Source organism: Tachyglossus aculeatus, chromosome 22, assembly GCF_015852505.1.
Source record: "Tachyglossus aculeatus isolate mTacAcu1 chromosome 22, mTacAcu1.pri, whole genome shotgun sequence".
Classification (NCBI taxonomy): Eukaryota; Metazoa; Chordata; class Mammalia; order Monotremata; family Tachyglossidae; genus Tachyglossus; species Tachyglossus aculeatus.
In genome coordinates, this window is record NC_052087.1 from 48,004,244 (window position 1) to 48,022,595 (window position 18,352).

An 18,352-nucleotide genomic window follows, 5' to 3' on the forward strand; every position below is an offset into this window, starting at 1 on the left:
ACAGGATAAATGCCCAAGAAATACTACTGATAGATTGCCTGGGAGGGTATAATAAAATGAATAGACACAATCCCTGCCCTCACATTGCTAAAACCTCATTCAGAGAAGGGCCAGGATCAGGCCTCAAAACAGGTGTCAAGAAATCACTCCTCCAGAGGCTGGCAATGGGCCTCGAGGCTCTTGGCTGTGGCAATTAATTTCCCGACCTCACTCGGACACCCCAGCTCCACACACGGATTCCCAATCACGGAAACAACTGGAAACAGTGGCCCCCGCACAGATGCGATGAAACACACCGCTGCATTCAGACATGCATATTTGGGTAGCATGCAAACTCAGACCATCATTTCTTCCGCCCTCTCTGGGTGTAAATGTTTCCACGCTTGTCTCCCCGGTTAGAATGTAAGCTCCTTGTGGGAGAGCAAGTGTTACTCTCTTCTGCACAGAGCACCGCACCGAGTGCTCAACAAACACCACTAGAAATACTACAATCGCACACTCACTCACCTGCCTCTTCGCCCTGTTCCCAAGGCTGCTCCAGGCCTCGAGATCAGACCGTGATTTTCTTGGGACTCCAACATCTTCCCTCACCCTCCTCCTTTCCTTCCTCCCTCCTACCCTCCCTCCTCCAACCCTCAAGTGGCCTGGAGAGGCTCAGACATCCCCTCAGTAACAAGCTAACCATTGAGCTACCAACTGACTGCATAATTGGGGGAAGCAAGTCCATTTTTGTTCCTCAGGACAGGTCCAGCTAGGGAAACCCCAAGTTCATTATTAATAATAATAATTCTTATGGTATTTGTTAAGCGCTTACACTGTGGCTTAATGCCCACGTCCTCCCCCTGGCCCGGAATCCCCTCCTTCCGCACATCCGCCAAGCTAGCTCTCTTCCTCCCTTCAAAGCCCTACTGAGAGCTCACCTCCTCCAGGAGGCCTTCCCAGACTGAGCCCCCTCCCTTCTCTCCCCCTCCCCATCCCCCTGCCCTACCTCCTTCCCCTCCCCACAGCACCTGCATATATGTTTGTGCAGATTTATTACTCTATTTTGCTTGTACATATTTACTATTCTATTTATTTTATTTTGTTAATATGTTTTGTTTTGTTGTCTGTCTCCCCCTTCTAGACTGTGAGCTCGTTGCTGGGTAGGGACCATCTCTATATGCTGCCAACTTGTACTCCCAAGCGCTTAGTACTGTGCTCTGCACACAGTAAGCGCTCAATAAATACAATTGAATGAATGAATGAATGAATGAATTGTGGGCAGGGAATGTATCTATCAACCCTGTTGTATTGTACTCACCCAAGTGCTTAATGTAATGCTCTGCGCATAGTAAACACTCAATAAATATCATTGAGGATGATGATTTATGGTCAAGGTAGGAGCAAGGGTTCATTCATTCATTCATTCAATCGTATTTATTGAGCGCTTACTGTGTGCAGAGCACTGTACTAAGCACTTGGGAAATACAAGTTGGCAACATACAGAAACGGTCCCTACCCAACAAAGGGCTCACAGTCTAGAAGCAGCGTGTCTCAGTGGAAAAAGCATGGGCTTTGGAGTCAGAGGTCATGGGTTCAAATCCCTGCTCCGCCGACTGTCAGCAGTGGGACTTTGGGCAAGTCGCTTAACTTCTCTGGGCCTCAGTTACCTCATCTGTAAAATGGGGATTAAAATTGTGTGAGCCCCCCGTAGGACAACCTGATCACCTTGTAACCTCCCCAGTGCTTAGAACAGTGCTTGGCACATAGTAGGCGCTTAACAAATACCAACATTATTATTATTATCATCATTAGAAGGGTTGATATGCAGCAGGCAATGTCTGGAGGAGTTTCTCTGGAGCCAGTTGTCACTCCCGCCCTGATAACCCCTTTGAAATGAGGGTGTGGATCTCCATCCCTTCTCCCCTCCCGCTGGGGTCCTGCAGCCTTGCACAACTGAGTGAGTTTTCAAGGGTTTGAAGAGCTCAAGGCAACCCTGACCCCTTGTGACTTTAGGCTTGTAAAGCCCCTCCTAGACACAAGGAGTAATTTAGTCCATGCCCCTGCCTCTAGACAGATAATCATCATCAATCGTATTTATTGAGCGCTTACTATGTGCAGAGCACTGTACTAAGCGCTTGGGAAGTACAAACTGGCAACATATAGAGACAGTCCCTACCCAACAGTGGGCTCATCACAGCTAGTCCATCTTTATATAAGAAGCAGTATGGCTCAGTGGAAAGAGCCCGGGCTTTGGAGTCAGAGGTCAGGGGTTCAAATCCCGGCTCCGCCAATTGTCAGCTGGGTGACTTGGGTCAAGTCACTTAACTTCTCTGGGCCTCAGTTCCCTCATCTGTAAAATGGATATTAAGACTGTGAGCCCCCTGTGGGACAACCTTATCACCCTGTAACCTCCCCAGCACTCTTTAGAACAGTGCTTTGCACATGGTAAGGCTTTACAAATGCCATTATTATTATTATTATGTCCCTCTGGGCCAGAGAGCAGGACATCTCGCTTTTGTGTTTTTTTTCTGAGTCAGCTACTTCGCCTGGAGCTCCAGAAATCCTTCTAGAGCAGCAACATGGATCCCTTACTGCCCAAGCACCCAGTACCCCACCAAGAGTGCACCCCATAAATACTGCTACTATGTAATTTCTTTAAATCTGGCCACCCAATCCTATTCCTTATTCTTTTTGCTCTTCTTCTTCCCCTCCTTCCATATTCTTTTCTCCCTCCTCTCTATCTCCACTTTCTCATCCTTATTTTTCTCGCTTCCTCTTCCTTCTCCAGGGCAATGACATCTCTTGGTATCTCTTGATATCAGTGACATATCAAGACCTGTAGCAGGACTGTGCCTCATTGAGGAAAGTCTGCGCAGCAACCTGTGAATCCTCAAACGCGGCCCTGCCATCATGGCTGCAGTTGAAGGGCGGGGCAGGGCCCAACTTCTTTGGTTTCATTCATTTCCACACTAGCCTTCCTCATCTCTTTTTCTTCCCCCCACCCACATGGAGAAACACAGGTGGACACACATACAAGAATTCACGCGCAAGCACACACACATACACACACACACACACACTCACACACACAAAAAAACAAGACTCATTTCGCTCCTGGGGTACTAAAGATTTTGGAACTCTTCACGGAGCCAATCAAGGTGTAAGTATGTGTGTGAGAGAGAGAGATAGAGTGTGTGTGTGTGTTTGGGCACGAGTCTGTATATATCAATATGTGTGCCTGTCTCTGAAGCCAGATTAATTCTACATTGCACATCAACAGTATGTTAGATGCTGCGCTGCAAACACTAAAAATAGCCTCTGCCCTTTCTAGAGGTATACAATCTAATAAAAATTGGGTGTGGATGTATTCTCCTGTCCATCTTTTTGTGCTTGTGTGTGTGTTCATGTACACACTTTGTGTACATTTGCATAGCTCAGACCCTTCCTCCCTACTCAGTCCCTAAAAAATGAGGTAGTAATCTGACTCTCAGAGCAGCAGAAGGAGAGGGGAGGGGGCATGACATCAGAGTAGTTAGAATTCTTGATCTACCCAACCATGCCATCTTCCAGTTCCTTATATTCTGTCTCAGGGCACGGTCCCTCCCCATATTAGCTCCTCTTCCTCCCCCAAGACAAAGGCCTTCTCGCTCAACCCAGTCACCCTGGATCCCAGAAGAGCCCAAAATTGGGGATAAAACCAGGACCAACTGGAGGCCGAGTCAGAGCCGAGGTGGGGACAGAGGCCCGAGAGTCTCGGAGAGTCCCAGGGAATCCGAAATGGGCCCGGTGGGCCATTCCCACGTGAGTAGGGAGGCATCCAGACCCTGGGCAGGGATATGGCTGGACCGCAGCCAAACTCAGGACAGTCTCCATGGCAACAGCCAGAGAGCCTGGTACGTTCCTGCTGATGCAGGGTACAGTTTCTGGGGCAAAGATCATGCTGTGGTCTGGTGGAAATCCCAGGATTCCCTGTAGCTTCAATTATGGGGCTGCCCCACGGCATAGACCCTTCCTTGGGATGCTCATGGAAGTCATAATTCCTGCTTCAAGGCCTAATGGCTGCTTGAATCTCGGCTCTGCCTCCCTCCCCAAAGGCATCTGGGAAGGAGTGTTCCTTCCCTACAGAAAACAGGGGTCCCCATCCTGGAAATTATTCTCTAGATCCCCTAGGATGGATGAGAATTGTAGTTCTTGTCCCAGAGACCTGATGGGAGTTGTAGTTTCTATCCCTCATGGGTTTCCTGGGATTATAGTTTCCCAGTCTTCCCCGGGTGGATTTAGCTTCTCGGAATGACGGCCTTGACAAATTAGACTGAGGAGGGCAGAGGAGACTCCCTAAAGGCGGCTGGGGGGATTGGCAGAGCATCCCACCACCTTTCTCTTGGAGTGATGCAGTTTAAGGGGCAGAGGGGGAAGGTAGAGGGAATGTCTGGGGTTCCTCCGCTGGTGTTCGAGCCAAAGGGCGAAAGGTCAGGACAAACTACCGTCTGAAAGTGACTCCCTCTTGGAGTGGGGTAAGGGAACCCTAAAATCTGAGCCTGAATCTAGGTGAGGGGGTCCTAGAGACCGTCGCCCTTCCTCCCCGCTCCCGGGAGGAGTCAAAAAATGAAGGGTCCCCGGGGGAAGCAGGAGGGGCAGGGGAGGGGGGAGAGAGGCACTCACCAGTGCTGGGTTCACACTCCTCCAAATCCTCATCGTCACTAGGACACTCAGCTGATGCCACCAGCAGGTCGTCCGTGTTCTGGGGGGGACAAGAGGGAGCGGGGGTCCCCAGAAGAAGTCAGAGCACCCCGGGCTGAGCCTCCCTGTCCCCACCCCTGGGGTCCCATTTTCAGGGCCAATTTCCGGTGGCATCGACTCAGGCTGAGACCTGACTCCCCGTCAGGACACTTGTGGCTGGGGTACAGGGGTGATGGGGGACATGGTGGCTCTCTGGGGTGATGGGGGACACACCTCCTACCTCACCTCATTACTCTCCTACTACAACCCAGCCCGTACACTTCACTTCACTAGCGCTAACCTACTCACTGGACTTCCATCTCGTTTATCTCCCCGCCGACCTCTCGCCCACATCCTGCCTCTGGTCTGGAATGCCCTCCCTCTTCAAATCTGACAGACTCTCACCCTCTTCAAAGCTTTAAAATGAAGGCCCATCTCCTCCAAGAGGCCTTCCCTGATTAAGCCCTCCTTTCCTCTTCTTCCTCTCCATCCCCCTGGCTTGCTCCCAGAAGCAGCGTGGCTCAGTGGAAATAACAATAATAATGATGGTATTTGTTAAGCGCTTACTATGTGCAAAGAGCACGGGCTTTGGAGTCAGTGGTCATGGGTTCAAATCCCAGCTCCGCCAGTTGTCAGCTGTGTGACTCTGGGCAAGTCACTTAACTTCTCTGGGCCTCAGTTACCTCATCTGGAAAATGGGGATGAAGACTGTGAGCCCCACGTGGGACAAGCTGATCACCTTGTAAACTCCCCAGCGCTTAGAACAGTGCTTTGCATATAGTAAGCGCTTAATAAATGCCATCATTATTATTATTATTCTCTGTGCCTCAGTTACCTCATCTGTAAAATGGGGAATGACTGTAAGCCCCCCGTGGGACAACCTGATCACCTTGTAGCCTCTCCAGTGCTTAGAACAGTGCTTTGTACATAATAATAATAATAATGATGGCATTTGTTAAGCGCTTACTGTGTGCAAAGCACTGTAGTAAGCACTGAATCAATGCCATCATTATTATTATTATTATTATTGTTATCCCCACTCCCAGCCTCACAGCATTTAGGTACATATCTGTCATTGATTTATTTATATTAATTTCTGTCTCCCCCTCTAGAGCTCGTTGTGGGCCGGGAATGTGTCCGTTATATTGTTGTATCGTACTCTCCCAAGCGCTTAGTACAGTGCTCTGGACACAGTAAGCACTCAATAAATACGATTGACCGACTGATTGACTGGCCTGGTCCCTAGCTGGTCAGCGGGGAGGGTCGGTGGGTGGGAAGTGGTCATCAAGGTCACAGGAGGTAGGGCTTCTTGGCTCCACTCCTGGGGCCAGGAGATTCAAGGTGAGTGGGCTGCCAGACTCTGGTCTCAAGAAGCTGCCGGGGGGTCGGGGGTGAAGGGGGAGATTAGGGTCAGGGTGGGTTTGTTGGCACAAATGAGGTCTCTTGGCTTTGATGTGGGAGAACAGAAAGGGGCTGAATGTGCTAAACTCCAACTCTAAGGGCTCCCATTCCACGGGAGAGAAAGCATGGACATTGGGGCTTCTTACCCCAATCCAGAAAGAAACTGAGGACCACTCTCCCATCTTCTCCTTCTCCTAACCCCCACCCCTTCCCAGGGCTATAAAGAGCCAGGCTGCATGCACTAATTAGGGCTGTGGTTGCCATGACGACCAGAGACGACTTTGTCAGCATTTTCTTCCCTGCAGTGTCTGATGCCAGAGAGTGAGAAACCCTCACAGCTCGGAGGGAGGAGGGATGGGGAGGGCCAGGGAGATGAGGCCCCGACTACCAAACTAGCCCAGGCCGAAGGCTGAGATGGGGGAGGGAGAGGCAGGGACAGTGGGGGTGGGAGAGAAGGGTCACGGGGCTTGTCTTGGCAGGGAGAGAGAGGAGGGAGGGGAAGAGAGAAAGGGCAAGCCAACAGGGGACTCCCGGGGATGACCTTTGACCCGGCCTCCTCCCTCCCCCATCCTCCAGCTCCACTCCTCACCTGGTGGGCTGGCTTACACCTCTGCCTCTGTTCCTCTCACCATTTCCCCTTCCCTGGGGCAGAAAGGCTTCTCCAATCCCAAGCTTTACCCTCATATAATAATGATGATGGCATTTGTTAAGCGCTTACTATGTGCAAAGCACAGTTCTGAGTGCTGGGGAGGTTACAAGGTGATCAGGTTGCCCACTGTTGGGTAGGGACTGTCTCTATATGTTGCCAATTTGTACTTCCCAAGCGCTTAGCACAGTGCTCTGCACACAGTAAGCGCTCAATAAATACGATTGATGATGATGATGATCAGGTTGTCCCACGGGGGGGCTCACAGTCTTAATCCCCATTTTACAGATGAGGTAACTGAGGCCCAGAGAAGTGAAGTGACTTGCCCAAAATCACACAGCTACCATACCATACCTCTCTCTGGGGAAGCAGGATGGCCTAGTGGAGAGAGGGAGGGCCTGGGTATCAGAGGACCTGGGTTCTAATATCATCTCAGCCACTTTTTGGTTTTTTTGGTATTTGTTAAGTGCTTACTATGTGCCAGGCACTGTGTGAAGCCCTGGGGCAGATACACGCTTATTAGTTTGGACACAAACATGGGGCTCATAGTCTTAATCCATATTCGACAGATGAAGTAACTGAGGCACAGAGAAGCAAAGTGACTTGTCCAAGATCACACAGCAGGCAAGTGGTGGAGCCAGGATTAGAACCCACATCCTTCTGACTCCCAGACTGTGCTCTATCCACTAGGCCAAGTCGCTTCTCAGCTATGTGAATAATAATGATGGCATTTATTAAGTGCTTACTTGAGAACTTGAGAGCTTGAGAACTTGAGCGCAAGTCACCTGCTTTCCCTTTGTCTCAGTTTCCTTATTGGAAAAATGGGAATAAATACCTGTTCTCCTTCCCATTTAGATTGTGAGCCCCATGTAGGACAGGGACTGTGTCCAATCAGATTATCTCATATTTAACCCAATGCTTGGTGCATAGTAAGTTTTTAACAAATACTATCATTATTATTATCATTGTTATTATCATTATTATTATTACATTATCTCTACCCGAATGAATGGGACCATCCACCTTTCCCCTTACTTGGAGGATGATACTGCCTTTCCTCCTTCATCTGGCAGTAAGACCAATCAATCAGTCAATCAGTCAATTGTATTTACTGAGCGCTTACTGGGAGCATTGTGTTAATAATAATGGTATTTGTTAAGCACTTACTATGTGCAAAGCACTGTTCTAAGCGCTGATAATGATGATGATGGTATCTGTTAAGCGCTTACCATGGGCCAAGCACTGTTCTAAGTGCTGGAGTAGATACAAGGTCATCAGGTTGTCCCATGTGGGGTTCACAGTCTTACTCCCCATTTTACAGATGAGGTAACTGAGGCACAGAGAATCAATCAATCATATTTATTGAGCGCTTGCTGTGTGCAGAGCACTGTACTAAGCCCTTGGGAAGTACAAGTCGGCAACACATAGAGACAGTCCCTACCCAACAGCGGGCTCACAGTCCAGAAGTTAAGTGACTTGCCCAGGGTCACACAGCTGACAAGTGGCGGGGCCGAGATTCAAACCCACGACCTCTGACTCCCAAGCCCAGGCCTTTTCCACTAAACCACGCTGCTTCTCCTACATCTAAGTGATTGGGAGAGTACAATATAACAGACACATTCTCTGCCTACAACAAGCTTACAGTCTAGAGGGGGAGACACACATTAACCGCCATTTGTCAGCTGTGTGACTTTGGGCAAGTCACTTAACTTCTCTGTGCCTCAGTTACCTCATCTGTAAAATGGGGGTAAAGACTGTGAGCCCCCCGTGGGACAACCTGGTCACCTTGTAACCTCCTCAGCACTTAGAACAGTGCTTTGCACATAGTAAGCACTTAATAAATGCCATTATTATTATTATTAATAAATAAATTACAGATATGGACATAAGTGCAGCAGGGGTCTCCCCCTCTCCTCCTAGATAGAAGCAGCAGGAGCAGCAGGAGAAGCAGCGTGGCTCAGTGGAAAGAGCCCGGGCTTTGGAGTCAGAGGTCATGGGTTCAAATCCCTGCTCCACCAATTGTCAGCTGTGTGACTTTGGGCAAGTCACTTAAGATTGTGGCCGTAACAAAGAATCTCAGTGTGGCTTCAGACAAGGGGGCACAATGGGCATGATCTTTATGGAATGTCAAATAAAATAGGAGCACAGAGAACAGTACTTCCCAAGCACTTAGTACAGTGCTCTGCACACAGTAAGCGCTCAATAAATGCGATTGAATGAATGAACAGTATCAAGACCTAAATGGAGAGACCCTCAACCTTACAAAATCATTTTACATCATCAGTGGAGCCGGGCTCTGGCCACTACCAAAGTTGAAATGATTATTCCAGAAAATATGGGGGGGCTTATGTCCAAGTGATATATCTGTAATTTATTTATTTATCTGTTTATATATCTGTGCATTTAGCTTTAATTCCATTTGTTCTGACGACTTGGTACCTGTCCACATTTCTTGTTTTGTTGTTTGTCTCCCCCTTCTAGACTGTGAGCCTGCTGTTGGGTAGGGACCGTCTCTATATGTTGCCAACTTGTACTTCCCAAGCGCTTAGTACAGTGCTCTGCACACAGTAAGCGCTCACTAAATATGATTGAATGAATGAATGAATGAACTTCCCTGTGCCTGTTCCCTCAGCTGTAAAATGGGGATTAAGACTGTGAGCCCCACGTGGGACAGCCTGATCACCTTGTATCCTCCCCAGCACTCAGAACAGTGCATTGCACATAGTAAGCGTTTAACAAATGCCATCATTATTATTATTTGCACATAATAAGCACTTAATAAATGCCATTTTTATTAATAAATAAATTACAGCTGACATAAGTGCAGCATAGGTCTCCCCCTCACCTCCTGGATAGTAGAGTCCAATATCCTTCTTGCCTTGATGGTTCTATCAGTTCCCCTATACTCTTGTGGATGGTACTGCCCTTCCTCCCTCTTGCCTCCTTGGCACGGCCCACCTCACCTGAGTGGAGTGTCTATGCACCTTGTTTTTCTTGACCAAAAAAAAGGGTATTGCTCATTTTTGACCCCTTCCACCTCCCCTGACACTCTCTCCCCCTGCCTTTGGCCAAACTGTAAGTTCCTCCCCTACTAGACCGCAAACTCCGCAAGGGCAGGGACTGGGTCTACAGCTACTGTACCCGACTCTCCCAAGCGCTTGGGAAAGCAGCACTTGGGGAAGAAGCATGGTCTAGTGGATAGACCATGGGCCCGGGACTCAGGACCTGGATTTTAATCCTGGCTCTACCACTTGTCTGCTGCATGACCTTGGGCAAGTCACTTCACTGGGCCTCAGTTCACCTCCTCATTTCCCTTTTCTGGGCCTCAGTTCCCTCATCTGTCAAATGGGGATGAAGACTGTGAGCCCCACGGGGGACAACCTGATGACCTTGTATCCCCCCCAAGCGCTTAGAACAGTGCTCGGCACATAGTAAGCACTGAACAAATACCATCATCATCATTATTATTATTATTATTACTATTATTGTTCGAAGGAACAATTATTAGGAGGCCTTCCCAGGCTGAGCCCCCTCCTTCCTCTTCCCCTCCTTCCCCTCCCCACAGCACCTGTATATATGTTTGTATGTATTTATTACTCTATTTTATTTGTACATATTCATTCTATTTATTTTATTTTGTTAATATGTTTTGTTTTGTTCTCTGTCTCCCGCTTCTAGACTGTGAGCCCGCTGTTGGGTAGGGACCGTCTCTATATCTTGCCATCTTGTACTTCCCAAGCGCTTAGTACAGTGCTCTGCACACAGTAAGCGCTCAATAAATACGACAATGAATGAATGAATGAATCCTACCTCTGACCTGGAATGCCCTCCCTCCTCAAATGCGCCAATCACATTTCCCCCCTTCAAAGCCCAAATTCCCCCTTTTCCTCAGCTCCCCTTCCCCTCCATCTCACCCCGACTCGCTCCCTGTGCTCTATTCCCCCTCCCCACCCCACATCACTTGTGTATATGTGTACATATCTATAATTCTATTTTTTTATATTAATGCCTGTTCTATTGTTCTGATATCTATTCTATTTATTTTATTTTGTTAATTTGTTTGGTTTTGTTCTCTGTCTCTCCCTTCTAGACTGTGAGCCCACTGTTGGGTAGGGACTGTCTCTATATGTTGCCAACTTGTACTTCCCAAGCGCTTAGTACAGTGCTCTGCACACAGTAAGTGCTAGATAAATATGATTGATTGATTGATTGATGTGCATATATATCTCTAACTCTATTTACCTGTATTGATGGTATTGATACCTATTTACGTGTTTAGATGTCTGCCTTCCCTCTTCTAGACTGTGAGCCCGGTGTGGGCAGGAACTGTCTCTCTTTGTTGCTGAATTATACTTTCCAAGTGCTTAGTACAGTGCTCTGCACCAAGTGCAATAAATACGACTGAATGAATGAATGAATAAAATGGGGATTAAGACTGTGAGTTCTATGTGGGACAGGGACTGTGTCTAACTTGATTAGCTTGGATCTATCATTATTATTATTATGGTATTTGTTAAGCGCTTACTATGTGCCAAGCACTGTTCTAAGCACTGGGGTGGATACAAAGATACAATTGAATGAATGAATGAATGAATGAATGAATGAATGAATACAAGGTAATCAGGTTGTCCCACGCGGGGCTCACAGTCTTAATCCCCATTTTACAGATGAGGTAACTGAGGCAGGGAGAAGTTAAGTGACTTGCCCAAAGTCACACAGCTGACAAGTGGCGGAGCCGGGATTGGAGAAGCAGCGTGGCTCAATGGAAAGAGAATGGGCTTTGGAGTTGGAGGTCATGGGTTCAAATCCCGGCTCCACCAATTGTCAGCTGTGTGACTTTGGGCAAGTCGCTTAACTGCTCTGTGCCTCAGAGACCTCATCTGTAAAATGGGGATTAAGATTGTGAGCCCCCCGTGGGACAACCTGATCACCTTATAACCTCCCCAGCGCTTAGAATAGTGCTTTGCACATAGTAAGTGCCTAATAAATGACATCATTATTATTATTATTATCGTTATTATCTCCATCTCTGCAACTGGCCCCTGCTACTTCTGCACATGGGCACCCCTATCTCTATGAAGAGGCACTGTTATCTCTGGGCACTGACACCCCAATTCTGCAAATAATAATAATAATGATGGCATTTGTTAAGCGCTTACTATGTGCAAAGCACTGTTCTAAGCACAGCGGGGATACAAGGTGATCAGGTTGTCCCACGAGGGGCTCACAGTCTTAGTCCCCATTTTACAGATGAGGTAACTGAGGCACAGAGAAGTTAACTGACCTGCCCAAAATCACACAGCTGACAATTGGCAGAGCCGGGATTTGAACCCATGACCTCTGACTCCAAAGCCCGTTCTCTTTCCACTGAGCCACGCTGCTTCTGCGTGGGTGAATGGGTACCTCTGCCTTTGCCTTTATAATAATAATAATAATGGCATTTATTAAGCGCTTACTATGTGCAAAGCACTGTTCTAAGCGCTGGGGAAGTTACAAGGTGATCAGGTTGTCCCACGGGGGGCTCACAGTCTTAATCCTCATTTTGCAGATGAGGTAAATGAGGCCCAGAGAAGTTAAGTGACTTGCCCAAAGTCACACAGCTGACACTTGGTGGAGCCGGGATTTGAACCCATGACCTCTGACTCCAAAGCCCGTGCTCTTTCCACTGAGCCACGCTGCTTCTCTACATAAAGGTACCCCCATTGCTTCACAAAGGCCCCCCGCATCTCTGCACATGGGCACCCCAAAGCTGCACTTGGGCCCCTCTATCTCTGCATATGAGTACCCCATTGTGCCCAGGGGCCTGCTGCAAAAGAGCATGCCTATTTCTGAACACGAGCACCTCTACCTCTGCAAGCGGGCACTGTTATTTATTCATTCATTCAATCGTATTTATTGAGCGCTTACTGTGTGCAGAGCACTGTACTAAGCGCTTGGGAAGTACAAGTTAGTGACATATAGAGACGGCCCCTACCCAACAGTGGGCTTACAGTCTTATCTCTGCACATGAGCACCCCTAACTCTATACATGGGCACTTCACCTCTCAGTGAAATGGGAATTAAGACTGTGAGGCCCATGTGGGACATTTCATTCATCCATTCATTCAATTGTATTTATTGAGCGCTTCCTGTGTGCAGAGCATTGGTCTAAGCGCTTGGGAAGTCCAAGTTGGCAACATATAGAGACGGCCCCTACCCAACAACGGGCTCACAGTCTAGAAGGGGGAGACAGACAACAAAAGCAGCATGGCTCAGTGGAAAGAGCCCGGGCTTTGGAGTCAGAGGTCATGGGTTCAAATCTCGGCCCGCCAACTGTCAGCTGGGTGACTTCGGGCAAGTCACTTCACTTCTCTGGGCCTCAGTTACCTCATCTGTAAAATGGAGATTAAAATGTGAGCCCCCCGTGGGACAACCTGATCACCTTGTGCTTTGTGCTTTGCACATAGTAAGCACTTAATAAATGCTATTATTATTATTATTATTATTATAAAACAAAACATGTGGACAGGTGTCAAGACAGGGACTGTGTCCAATCTGATTAGCTTAGATAAATCCAATCAGAATCTAGTCTAAACCTTGCCCTGGTGGAGCCAAATACCACTTTGAGATGTTACACAATACAGCGTTCTTGGAACAATGTTATGGCGAGGGAACGTGTCTGCTATTTCTGCTGAATTATACTCTCCAAATGCTGTGCGTGGCTTAGTGGAAAGAGTCCGGGCTTGGGAGTCAGATGTTGTGGGTTCCAATCCCGGCCCCGCCACTTGTCAGCTGTGTGACTTGGGCAAGTCACATAACTTCTCTGTGCCTCAGTTCCCTCATCTGTAAAATGGGGATTAAGACTGTGAGCCCCAAGTGGGACAACCTAATTGCCTTCTATCTACCCCAGCGCTTAGAACAGTGCTTGGCACATAGAAAGCGCTTAACAAATACCAACATTATTATTATTATTACCCTGGAACAGAGCTTGACACATAGTAAGAGCTTAACAAATACTATTATTATTATTATTATTATTATTATTATTATTATTATTATTATTATTATTACCAACCTGATTAGCTTGTATCTACCCTGGAACAGAGCTTGACACATAGTAACAGCTTAACAAATATTATTATTATTATTATTACCACCAACCTGATTAGCTTGTATCTACCCTGGAACAGAGCTTGACACATAGTAGGAGCTTAACAAATATTATTATTATTATTATTGTTATTATTATTATTATTATTATTATTATTATTATTATTATTATTATTACTGGGATTCTTAGCTTTCCCTCAGCCAAGAGGGGCTAGCCACATATGTGCCCCTCACCTGGGGGGCACCTTGCTTCCTTTCACAGCTTGGCCAAGTGGATAGAGCCTGGGCCTTCGAGTCAAAAGGACCTGGGTTCTAATCCCAGCTCCACCATGCGTCTGCTGTGCGATCTTGGGTAAGTCATTTCACTTCTCTGGGCCTCAGTTACCTCATCTGTCAAATGGGGATTAAGACTGTGAGCCCCATGTGGGACAGGGACTGTGTCCAACTTGATTAACTTGTATCTGCCCCAGCATTTAGTACAGTGTCTGGGACATAGTAAGCGATGATGTAGTGCATAGAGCACGGGCCTGGCAATCAAAAGGACCTGGGTTCTAATCCCAGCTCCACCACATATCTGCTGTGTGACCTTGGGCAAGACACTTCACTTCTCTGGGCCTCAGTGACCTCATCTGTAAAAGGGGGATTGAAACTGTGAGCTCCACGTGGCACAGGGACTGTGTCCAATTTGATTTGCTGGTATCCACCCCAGCACTTAGTACAGTGTCTGGCACACAGTAAGTGCTTAAACATCACCATATTATTAAGTACCATAATAATTATTATTGCCATCATTATTGTTATTATTCTCTGAACCTCAGTTCCCTCATCTGGGAACTGGGGATTAAGACTGGGAGCCCCATCTGGGACAACCTGATTACCTTGTATCACTACAGCGCTTAGAACAGTGCTTGGCACATAGTAAGCGCTTAACAAATACCATCATCATCGTTATTGTTACCTGGTAAGTACCATCCATCTCCTCTTCCCCAGGGTGCTATTATCCACCCACAACTCCTTCCTCTAGCCAAAGCCCTCCCCGAGGGGAGCACCTTCTGCTGCCGAGCTCCTGCCAAACGGGGACTATTTATCCATTACTCCATCCTCAGGATGGTGCTGGGTGCCCCATCTCTTAGCCAGTACAGTGCTCTGCCCACAGTAAGCGCTCAATAAATATGATTGATTGATGGTACTAGGTCTTCTCTAGAGAGTTACTGCCACCCCCAGCCCTTCCCTCAGAGCGGTACTGTCCACCGCAAGCTCTTTCACCAGAATGGTGCGGTTTTTGTTATATTTATGGAGTGCTTAGTGTGTGCAGAGCACTGTACTAAGCGCTTGGAAAGTACAATACAGGAATAAAGAGAGACAATCCCTGCCCACAATAGGATCCTCATCCTTGGGGGATTCTTGAAGCTCAGGAGCAACAGCAGAGCCAGTTTTAAGTCTGTGGCACCACAGTCTCCAGCCTCTGCAGCTCCACTGCGAAACATGCCAAGCAGGGGCGGGGAAGATGTGATTCCATCTGCTTCCAACTGGCATGGCAACAGCCCTGGAGCTGAGGTGGGTCAGTGGTAGTCCTTACTGGGCTCTAAAACCTAGTGAGGGTAACCATCATCACGGACCTTCCTCGTCCTTCTTTCCTCTCCCTTCATGCCTCAGCCCAATCTCTGTCCCCACTTTATCTATTTTTCATCTATGTGAAGAAAAATGCACACTTTAGCCCCTCTCCTGGGTGGAACTGTTTATTTACCTCAGCCCTTTCCCCAAGGATTCTAATAATAATAATGGCATTTATTAAGCGCTTACTATGTGCAAAGCACTGTTCTAAGATTCTAGACTCGTAAGCTCATTGTGGGCAGGGAGTGTGTCTGTTTATTGTTGTACTCTGACAAGGGTTTAGTACAGTGCTCTGCACACAGTAAGGGCTCATTGAATGAATGAATGAATACTGCTGTCCACCACTAGCTCTCCCCCTAGGGTGGTGCTGTCCAATTCAGCCCTTCTCCCAAAGTGGTTAATACTAATAATGAGATTTATTAAGCTTTTACTATGTGCCAGGCACTGTACTAAGCACTGGGATGGATACAAGCAAATCAGGTGGTTCTGTCCCACCACTAGTTCTTCCCAAACTTGTACTTGTACTAGTACTATAATAATAATAATAATAATGATGGCATTTGTTAAGCGCTTACTATGTGCAGAGCACTGTTCTAAGCGCTAGAACTTGTACTTCCCAAGCGCTTAGTACAGTGCTCCGCACACAGTAAGTGCTCAATAAATACGATTGATTGATTGATTGATTCATGAAGGGTGGTGCTGGCCACCTCAGCCTTCCCTCCAAAGGTGTACTGTCCACCATTAGTTCATCCCCCAGGGTGGTGAGGTCTACCACAGTCCTTCCGCCACAGTGGTACTGTTTATCACTAGCTCTTCTCACAGGGTAGGACTACGGCACAGTGGATAGAGCACAAGTTGGGAGTCAGAAGGCCTTCTAGACTATCAGCCCATTGCTGGGCAGGGATTGTCTCTATCTGTTGCCAAATTGTACTTTCCAAGCACTTAGTACAGTGCTCTGCACACAGTAAGCGCTCAATAAATACTGTTGAATGAATGAATGGGTTCTGATCCGAATCTGCCACTTCTCTGCTGTGTGACCTTGGGCAAGTCCCTTCACTTCTCTGTGCCTCAGTTACCTCATCTAGCATGGCTCAGTGGAAAGGGCCCGGGCTTTGGAGGCAGAGGTCATGGGTTCGAATCCCGGCTCCACCACATGTCTGCTGTGTGACCTTGGGTGAGTCGCTTAACTTCTCTGAGCCTCAGTTCCCTTATCTGTAAAATGGGGATTAAGACTGTGAGCCCCAAGTGGGACAACTTGAACACCTTGTATCCCCCCCCCCAGCACTTAGAACAGTGCTCTGCACATAGTAAGGTCTTAACAAATGCCATCATTATTATTATTACTGGGGGTTAAGACTGTGAGCTCCACATGGGCCAAGGGACTGTGCCCAACCCGATTTGCTTGTATCCACCTCAACACTTAGTACAGTGCTTTGCACATAGTAAGTGCTTAATAAATGCCATTATTATTATTATTATTATTATTATTATTATTACAGTGCCTGGCACATAGTAAGCACTTAACAAATACCAAGATGGTGGAGAAAGCCTTAAAGCCAATGGGGAGGAGATTTTGTTTGCTGTGGAGAGGCATGGGGAACCAACGAAGGGTTTTGGGGAGAGGAGAGATGTATGTTGAGCTGTGGTTCAGGAAAGTCTTCTAGACTGTGAGCCCACTGTTGCGTAGGGACTGTCTCTATATGTTGCCAACTTGTACTTCCCAAGCGCTTAGTACAGTGCTCTGCACACAGTAAGCGCTCAATAAATATGATTGATTGATTGATTGATTGATTGAAAGTCATCCATGCCGTAGTGGGTAGTAAAGATTGGAGGTGGTGAGAGGGAGACTGGAGACCAGAGAGGAGATGACCCAGTATTCTAGCCACTATGTAACTAGAACTTGACTTGTACTTCCCAAGCGCTTAGTACAGTGCTCTGCACACAGTAAGCGCTCAATAAATACGAGTGAATGAATGAATGAATGAATAATTGCTAGCCAAGCCCTTCCCCCAAAGTGGTACTATCCCAAAACTACCTCTTCCCCCAGGATGATACTGCTTGCCCAGCCCTTCGCCCAGGGTGGTGTTGTCCACTACTAATTCTAACCCTGGTTGGCACTGTCCACCACTAACTCTAACCCCTGGGTGGTGTTGTCCCCCCCAAGCTCTTCCCCCAGGGTGGTGCTGTCTACACCAGCCTTTCCTCCAGGGTGATGATGCCCACCACTAGCCCTTCTAGAGAAGCAGCGTGGCTCAGTGGAAAGAGCCCAGGCTTTGCAGTCAGAGGTCATGGGTTCGAATCCCGGCTCCACCACAGGTCTGCTGTGTGACCTTGGGCAAGTCACTTAACTTCTCTGAGCCTCAGTTATCTCATCTGGAAAATGGGGATTGACTGTGAGCCCCACGTGGGACAACCTGATGACCTTGTATCCCCCCCAGCGCTTAGAACAGTGCTTTGCACATAGTAAGCACTTAACAAATGCCATTATTATTATTATTATTCTCCCAGGATGGTACTGCCCACCACTACCTCTCCCCCCAGGGTGGTGCTGTCTACTCCATCTCGTTGCCCCGGATGGTACTGCCCACCACTAGCTCTCCCCCCAGGGTGGTGCCATCTACCCCATCTCGTTGCCCAGGATAGTGCTGTCTATTCCAGCCAGATTCCCAGGATGGTACTGCTCAGCCCTAGGTCTTCCCCCAGGGTGGTGCTCTCCACCCCAACCTTTCCTCCAGGGTGCTCACTCTTTGCCCAGGATGGTGCTGTCCACCCCAGCCTTCCCCAATAGTGGTGCTGTCCACTACGAACTCTTCCCTCAGGGTGGTACTGCCCACCCCAGCCCTTCCCCACAGAGTGGTACTGCCTACTTCAGCCTTTTCCCCAGATTATAACAATGATGGC

General features: G+C 47.8%; 1 protein-coding gene across 9 annotated transcripts in view; it reads right to left on the minus strand.

Annotated features, from left to right (window-relative positions):
* The window catches only part of NRXN2 (neurexin 2), a 221,523-nt gene that overhangs the window by 21,260 nt on the left and 181,911 nt on the right, over positions 1-18,352 (minus strand). For all 9 annotated transcript variants that reach the window (XM_038764062.1, XM_038764060.1, XM_038764058.1 and 6 more), the window contains one exon: positions 4,645-4,723. In XM_038764062.1, the coding sequence (XP_038619990.1) occupies positions 4,645-4,723 (79 nt within the window). The remainder of the gene's footprint in view (positions 1-4,644; positions 4,724-18,352) is intronic.